General features: G+C 54.7%; 1 protein-coding gene across 1 annotated transcript; it reads left to right on the top strand.

Moving 5' to 3' along the window:
- Nucleotides 1-6,934: 6,934 nt before the first annotated feature.
- On the top strand, nt 6,935-8,142 carry gpr85 (G protein-coupled receptor 85). Its single transcript, XM_038780710.1, has one exon. It carries the CDS (start codon nt 6,956-6,958, stop codon nt 8,102-8,104), a length of 1,149 nt encoding a protein of 382 aa, XP_038636638.1. The 5' UTR covers nt 6,935-6,955; the 3' UTR covers nt 8,105-8,142.
- The last annotated feature ends 307 nt before the right edge of the window (nt 8,143-8,449 follow it).

Below are 8,449 nucleotides of genomic sequence, written 5' to 3'. Positions count from 1 at the left end.
ATTAATATGATCGATGCCTGTTACAGCATTTCTGGCAATTCCTCCTTCTTCAACGCCTCACTAAACATCCCCAACAAATGCTGTGCAACTCGGCCACAAGCGCCTTATAAAACTCCAATGGGAAGCCATCTGGTCCTGGAGCCTTCTCCGACTTCATTCCACTAATGCTGTCAATCACCTCCGTCAGCCCCAGTGGCTCCTCCAACGCCTGCCTCCTCTCTTCCTCCAACCTTGGAAACTCCAATCCATCCAAACACCATCCCATATTCCCTTCCTCTCCACCCAGCCCAGCCCTGTACAGCTTCTCATTTACCACACCTCATTTATCCTCCCTGGCTCTGCCACTATATTCCCCTTTTCTGCCCGCACCCTTAGAATTTCCCTGGACGCAGCCTGCCTCCACAGTGGTGAGCCAGCATATGGGTTCTGATAGGTTGACGACGAGAAAGACGATGATGCATCCACCTCACCCTCCAGCTGCCCCACTGCCTTTCCCGTCGTCAACCTATCAAACTGTTACCTCTTCCTCCCTGACAGCAGCTCTTTAGTGGGTGCCCCCGAGTATTTCCTGTTCACCTTGACTATCTCGCCAGCAGCTGTCTATGCTCATCCCACCTCCTCCTCCCATCCCTGTGCACCCTGAACGAGATAATCTCCCCTCGGACCACTGCCTTCAAGAACGTCGCAGTCGACACCTCCTCGTTCTGATTAATCACCAAGTAATCCCCCATCGCTGACCTCATCTTTTCACAAAACCCCTTTTCTGCCAAAAGACCTGAATCTAGGGTCCAACCTGGCCTCTGCCCCGAGCTGAGCCTGACCTCCAGCCAATACGGCACTTGATCTGAAATCACAATTCCCGCATACTCCACCCCACCACCCGCATCAACACCACTCGACTCATCGCAAATAAATGAATTCTCAAATTCACCTTATACGCGGGAAGGAGTACTCCCTCAGGTGCGCAAAAACCCAGGACCTCTTAATTGGCCCATGTAACCCTCTACATGTTACAACTCTTACCGGAGGCTTATGCCTCCACTCCCCTCTACCATCATCACCCACAGGTTCTACCTCCTTTAATACCACTGAATCAGGCCCATCCAAGGTGCCCCCCTCTCCGCCCATGGCCACGCTCAGTTTCTAACTCAGCCACATTGCAATTCCACTCACCTCCCCCCCCCCCCCCCCCCCCAAAACCACGCCACCTCACACAGCCTCCTCCCCACAAGATTGTGGATGGCTGATTGCGATCTAGAGCTTTCCTAATTACTTGCTGTGCCTACGTAATAAACTTTGTAATGCATGCACCAGGACACCAATATCCCGCTCACCATTTAGATAATATTCCTTTTTATTCTTCCTGCCAAAATGGACAATTCACATTTCCCCACATTGTATTCCACTTTCTAAACTTTTTTTCCACTCATTGATTCCTGTGGCACGCCATTCATTACTCCACAGTCTAAAAGCTTACATATCACACAGACACACTGATTGAATGGATTTAATGTTTCAAGAAAAAAGCATAAAAATAAGGGGCAGTGCCCCCTTAAGATGTTGATAATTTGTTTGTTCCTTTATTTATTAACTCATTTACTTTATTGGTTTGCAAAAGAGCATATATCTCCAGGTCCCGCTATTTCTGTGTGCTGCATAAAATTGCCCTCTTTCCTTTATACCGCTTCTCCGCTTCATTACTACTAAAATGTATCACCTCCTGAATCTGCAACCTCAATCACCCTGAAGGATAAGGCCAGTGGGACATGGAAACATCATCACCTCCAATTTCCCTTCCAAGCCACACACCATCCTGACCTTGACGTTTGGTGGCACAGTGGTTAGCACTGCTACCTCACAGTGCCAGGGAAGTTGTTATGGGCCAGGGTTTAGAAAACGCCAAAGAATATTATCGAGTTCACCAGACCTGTAACTTTTTGTTGAATTTGGCTAGGATGAACACAAGAGCCTTCCTTTCGTGTGTTATTCAACTGACTTCTTCGGCGCTTTTAATCAAAAAAGCAAGCTTTATTCTAAGAACGTAGTTAACATTTATATATAAACAAACAGCAAAAGCTTTCATCAATTACAAAAATAAAGACCCCACACAGCTACAGTAATCTACGTATAACCCTTAGTAAACTCCCCCTTAACTGTTCCAATTCAATACCAAAATCCAAGTAAAACCAGAAACCCCTTTTCAAAGGTGTGGCCCAGAACACTGTATTCTCACTTGACTAAGACTGTTGTTACTGATACTCTATTGCCCTTTTCAAATAGCAGATTTGAATTCCTTCCAGAAAGCAATTATCTCTTTTAGGTTACCAAGCAGTCTGGAACAGCTTTTAAAAGGAAGATAGAGAAAGACACTTCTTTCATCCTGTGCAGTTCAAACCAGTCCAAAACTCAAAGCGAAAGTAAAACTCACAGAGCCACAGCCCAGCTCCACCCACTCAATGACTTCAATGAAGCCATGTGATAAGACAAAAACCTTTCTTATAGGGACATTCCCATGACACAGTGAAGGAATGCCGATATATTTCCAAGTCAGGGTGGTGAGTGACTTGAAGGGGAACCTCCAAGCGGTAGGTTCCCAGGAATCTACTGCTCTTGTCCTTCTAGACGGTAGTGGTCATGGGTTTGGAAAACTGTCCCTCAACCTCCAAAGATGTGCAGGTTAGGTGCTGTTGCAGGGCAAGGCTGGGGAGGGTGCCTTTTTCAGAGGGTCGGTGCAGACTTGATGGGTCGAATGGCCTCATTCTGTACTGTAGGGATTCAATGGATATATTGGAATCTCTTCATTATCAACAAGCAGCATTTTGGAAGCACTGTCATTATACAGGCTGCAGTGATTCAAGAGAAGGTCTGTCATTGCTATCTCACGAACAACTAACAATGGGCCATAAATACTACCCTTAACAACAATGCCCAAATTCAGGGATGAATTCTTCAAAATGTATCAGCCATCTGCTATGTCATGAGCTTGTAGACCATAAATCATTGATGATTGCCTCAGGTTTGCTGTCCAGATTTCCCACTGGATGTTGAATCCTTTTCAAATTTGTAGGTTTGTAACATAGTCCATTAATATGGCAGCTGGGGGGGGGGGGGGGCAGCACATTGGCACAGTGGTTACCACAGTTGCTTCACAGCTCTACGGTCCCAGGTACGATTCCGGCTTGGGTCACTGTGCGAAGTCTGCACGTTCTCCCCGTGTCTGCGTGGGTTTCCTCCGGGAGCTCTGGTTTCCTCCCACAGTCCAAAGATGTCCAATAGATTGGTCATGATAAATTGCTTTTAGTGTCCAGAAAAGTTAGGAGGGGATTACGAGGATAGGGTGGAGGTGGGGGCTTAAGTGGGGTGCTCTTTCCAAAGGCTGGTGCTGACTCAACGGGTCAAATGGCCTCCTTCTGCACTCTACATTCTATGTCTATGACTATTATTGGCAATGCTATGCTGAGCAACAGGGTTGGGCAGGATGGTGTGTGGCTTTGGGGGTGGGGGCGGGATTTGCGGATTTCATTGTTGCCTTGTGCTTGCTGCTTTTATCCTTCTGGGTCGTAGAGCTCACGAGTTTGGAAAATGCTGCAGAAGGGGCCTCGGCGAGTTGCTGCAATGCATCTAGTAGATGGTACACAATGTTGTCATTGTGCATCAGTGGTGGAGGGAGTGGATGTTTATTGCGGTAAATGCTGTGTCAATCAAGTGGGCTGCTTTGTCCTGGATGGTATGGAGCTTCTTGAGTGTTGTTGCAGATTCACCCATCCAGACAAAGAGGAGAGTATTTCATCAGACTCCTGACTTGTGCCCTGTGGATGGTGGACAGGATTTGGGGAGTCAGGAGATGAGTTACTCACCTCAGGATTCCCAGCCTCTGACCCGCTCTTGTAGCCACAATAATTATGCAGCCGGTGCGGTTAAGATTTTGGTCAATGGTAACCACCAGGATGTTGATGGTGGGGGATTCAATGAAGGGAGTCTCATTGCAACCCTTTCTAGAGGAGCCAACATACCCTTGTGCACCTGTTACATGGTCAAATCCTTGAAAAAAAAATCCATGTTGGTGATCGCTACCTGCCAAGTAAAGACATTTATTATTATAATAATAATATTTTATTGTCACAAGTATGAAGTTACTGTGAAAAGTCCCTAGTCGCCACATTCCACCGCCTGTTCGGGTGAAGCTGGTACAGGAACAATTGTATTGATATGACATCTTTCATAAATGTGGATCCTCCCAAAGTATTTGACACCCTCAAAATAGTTATTGAGGCCGAATCATTGTTGAGCGATAGTGGCGAATGTGACAGCTAATTTATTTTGCTGCGAGGCTATATAACTAATTAAAAACTATACTGAAGAATTTCAGGAATATTAAAGTGAAGGGGGGGGGGGGGATAAAATAACTTTCGTTTTGAAACAGCCAGTGGATTAATCCAGAGTCAAAATGACCACCGTAGCCCGCACAGTTGCTCATGTGTGTCCGGGTTAGGGTATGAGCAATGATGATAACTGTGTGTGAAGATGCATGTGATCATTATGCATCCACACACATTTTGCATGCTAATACACCCACAGAAAATACATGCTTAATGTGTTAAATGGCCATGTCGACGTCCCCCCGCCCCCCCCCCCCCCACACACACAATAGGATGTGTGGCAACAAATTGACAGGGAAGAAGTGATGAAATGAAAATATTTGACAAGCAGCAGATGTGTGTGTGTGTGTGTGTGTGTGTGAGAGGCGGGGGGGGGGGGGGGGGGCAGCCCAGCCAGCCGTCTGTGGAGCTCCTCCTCGGTGCCTGGCTGGGCTGAAGTCACATAAATAAGCGTGAATCGTGTCCCCGATTGAAGTGGATGTAAGCGCCCTTTGCTGCGTGTGTGTGTGTGTGTGGCGGAGGGAGAGAGGGAAAGGGAGAGAGGAGGAGAGGGAAAGGGAGAAGGGGGGGGGGGGGAGGGAGAGAGGAGAGAGAGGGAGGGAGAGGGAAAGGGAGGGAGAGGGAAAGGTGGGGAAAGGCAAGAGAGAGGGAGGGAGAAAGAGGAAGGGGGAGAGAGGAGGGGGGAGGGAGGGGGAGAGAGGAGGGGGGAGGGAAAGGGAGAGAGGGAAAGGAAGAGAAGGGGGAGAGGGAAAGGGAGAGAGAGAAGGAGGGAGATGCGACAGGGGGAGACGAGGCGAGGATTACAAATAGGCTGGGTGCGCAGTCTCGGCTCCAGCCACTGGGCCAATCCACTGATTGCCGGCAGCAAGTGCTTGTTACACAGCAGCCCCACACACACACACAGAGGGAGGCAGAGAGAGAGAAACACAGGTACGTGTCTGCCCCTCGCTTTCCTGCCAATGCCTGCATTATTTCCCGATTTTGTTGCACACAAAGTGGATGGAATACTAACCCCCTCCCGCGGTAATTGGCTGTGTGCGCTCACACAGTATGTTTGAAATATCTGATGATTCATTTTGCAGACTCCTGGCTCGCTGCAAACGCTTCAGACGATGGGATTGGAAATGCCGGATGGATGTCTAGGATGAGGATGGTGCCCGGGTAGGGCCGGACATTCTGCCGCTCGATGTGTTATTCCCCCCCTCCACCAACTCCTCCCCCCCACCACCTCCTCCTCATCCCCTCCCCTCCATCCCCCTCTCATCCTCCCCCTCCCCCTCCATCCTTCTCTCATCCTCCCCCTCCATCTCCATCCAGGAGCCAGGCTGGGGGGGTTGGATCCAATGGTTCAGTTCTAACTCCCAACCTGGTCCCTGACTGCCTGGGCTGAGGCTGGTCCCCCTCCCTCCCTATTCCCTCCTCCCTCCCTATTCCCTCCTTTCCCTCTCCTTCTTCCCACCCTTCTCTCCCACTCCCCTCCTCCCTCCCTATTCCCTCCTCCCCACCCTCCTCTGTCACTCCCCTCCCTCTTCCCTCCATCCCCTCCCCTCCCCCTCCTTCCTCTCCTCCTCCCCCTCCTTCCTCTCCTCCCTCCCCCTCCTTCCTCTCTTCCCCCTCCTTCCTCACCCCTCCTTCATCTCCTCCCTCCCCCTCCTTCCTCTCCTCCTCCTTCCTCTCCCCTCCCTACTCTCCTCCCCCTCCCTCCCTACTCTCCCCCCCTCCCTCCCTACTCTCCCCCCCTCCCTCCCCTCCCTACTCTCCTCCCCCCTACTCTCCTCCCCCTCCCTCCTCTCCTCTCCTCCCTCCCCCCTTCCTCTCCTCCCTCCCCCCCTTCCTCTCCTCTCCTCCCTCCCCCCTTCCTCTCCTCCCTCCCCCCCTTCCTCTCCTCCCTCCCCCCCTTCCTCTCCTCCCTCCCCCCCCTTCCTCTCCTCCCTCCCCCTCCTTCCTCTCCCTCCCCCTCCTTCCTCTCCTCCCCCTCCTTCCTCTCCTCCCCCTCCTTCCTCTCCTCCCACCCCTCCCTCCTCCCACCCCTCCCTCCCACCCCCTCCCTCCTCTCCTTCCTCCCACCCCCTCCCTCCTCTCCTTCCACCCCCCTCCCTCCTCTCCTTCCACCCCCTCCCTCCTCTCCTTCCACTCCCCTCCTCCCTCCCTTTCTCCCCTCCCTCTTCCCTCCCCTTCTCCCCTCCCTCTTCCCTCCCCTCCCTCTTCCCTCCCCTCCCTCTTCCCTCCCCTCCCCTCTTCCCTCCCCTCCCCTCCCCTCTTCCCTCCCCTCCCTCTTCCCTCCCCTCCCTCTTCCCTCCCCTCCCCTCTTCCCTCCCCTCCCCTCTTCCCTCCCCTCCCCTCTTCCCTCCCCTCCCTCTTCCCTCCTCTCCCCTCCCCTCCCCTCTTCCCTCCCCTCCCTCTTCCCTCCTCTCCCCTTCCCTCCTCTCCCCTCCCTCTTCCCTCCCCTCTCCTCCCTCTTCCCTCCCCTCCCCCTTCCCTCCCCTCTTCCCTTCCTCTCCCCTTCCCTTCCTCTCCCCTTCCCTCCCTCCTCCCCACCCTCCCTCTTTCCCCCCACCCCCCCGGACGCCATCTCCATGGCGAACTACAGCCAGGCGGCCCCGGGCAGCGGCGACCACCTGCTGCAGACGGTCTCGCCGCTGGCCACCTTCTTCAAGCTGACCTCGCTGGGCTTCATCATCGGCCTGGGGGTGCTGGGCAACCTGCTGATGGCCTTCCTGCTGGTCAAGGACAAGAGCCTGCACCGGGCGCCCTACTACTTCCTGCTGGACCTGTGCTGCTCGGACGTGCTGCGCTCGGCCGTCTGCTTCCCCTTCGTCTTCCTGTCGGTGAAGAACGGCTCGGCCTGGCCGTACGGGCCGCTGGGCTGCAAGGTGGTGGCCTTCGTGGGGGTGCTGTCCTGCTTCCACGCCGTCTTCCTGCTCTTCTGCGTGGGGGTGACCCGCTACCTGGCCGTGGCCCACCACCGCTTCTACGCCAAGCGGCTGAGCCTGTGGAGCTGCCTGGCCGTCGTGTGCATGGTGTGGACGCTGTCGGTGGCCATGGCCTTCCCGCCCGTCCTGGACGTGGGCACCTACACCTTCGTGCGGGGCGAGGAGCAGTGCGCCTTCGAGCACCGCCAGCTGCGGGTCAACGACTCGCTGGGCTTCATGCTGATGTTCGCCGTCATGGTGCTGGCCACGCAGCTGCTCTACCTGCGCCTCCTCTGCTTCGTGTACGGCCGCCGCAAGATGCGGCCGGTGCAGCCGGTGCCGGCCGTCAGCCAGAACTGGACCTTCCACGGCCCGGGCGCCACCGGCCAGGCGGCCGCCAACTGGATCGCCGGCTTCGGCCGCGGGCCCACGCCGCCCACCCTGCTGGGCATCCGGCAGAACCCGCCAGGCCCCGGCCTAGGCCCCGGCCTGGCCAGGCGGCGCCTGCTGGTCATGGACGAGTTCAAGGCGGAGAAGCGGATCGGCCGCATGTTCTACCTGATCACCTTCTGCTTCGTGGCCCTGTGGTGCCCCTACCTGGTGGCCTGCTACTGGCGGGTCTTCGTGCGGGGCCCGGCCGCCGCCGTGCCGCGGGGCTACCTGACGGCCGCCGTCTGGATGACTTTCGCCCAGGCCGGGGTCAACCCCTTCCTCTGCATCTTCTCCAACCGGGAGCTCCGGCGCTGCTTCAGCACCAACATCCTGTACTGCCGCAAGTCCAGGCTGCCCAGGGAACCCTACTGTGTGATCTGACCACTCCTGGGGGCTTTTCTGGGGGTCTCAGAGTGTTGTTGTTGGGGGGGGGGGGGGGGGGGTCTTGCTGTCTGTCTTTTGGGGGGAGAGAGGAGGCCGGGGTCATTTGTTTGCCCCGATGTCCAATCGGACCAACCCGAAGAAGGAGCTGCGCTCCCAAAGCTAGTGATTCGAAACGAACCCGTTGGACTTCAACCTGGTGTGCTGTGAGACTTCTTAACCCGTGCCCCCCCCCCAGCCCAACGCCGGCGTCTCCACATTGTGGGGGGCGAAGCAGCAGCAACTTGGTCTGCAGGACGGGGAGCCCCCCACCACCCCTCCTTTTCTAATCCACTACTTCACCAA

This window comes from Scyliorhinus canicula, chromosome 20, assembly GCF_902713615.1.
Source record: "Scyliorhinus canicula chromosome 20, sScyCan1.1, whole genome shotgun sequence".
Classification (NCBI taxonomy): Eukaryota; Metazoa; Chordata; class Chondrichthyes; order Carcharhiniformes; family Scyliorhinidae; genus Scyliorhinus; species Scyliorhinus canicula.
The sequence above is the reverse complement of the archived record's forward strand: the minus strand, read 5'-3'. Positions and strand labels throughout refer to the sequence as shown.

Excerpts from the sequence above, each read along its gene's own strand:
- gpr85 (XM_038780710.1), top strand. The coding sequence starts at position 6,956 with ATGGCGAACTACAGCCAGGCGGCCCCGGGCAGCGGCGACCACCTGCTG.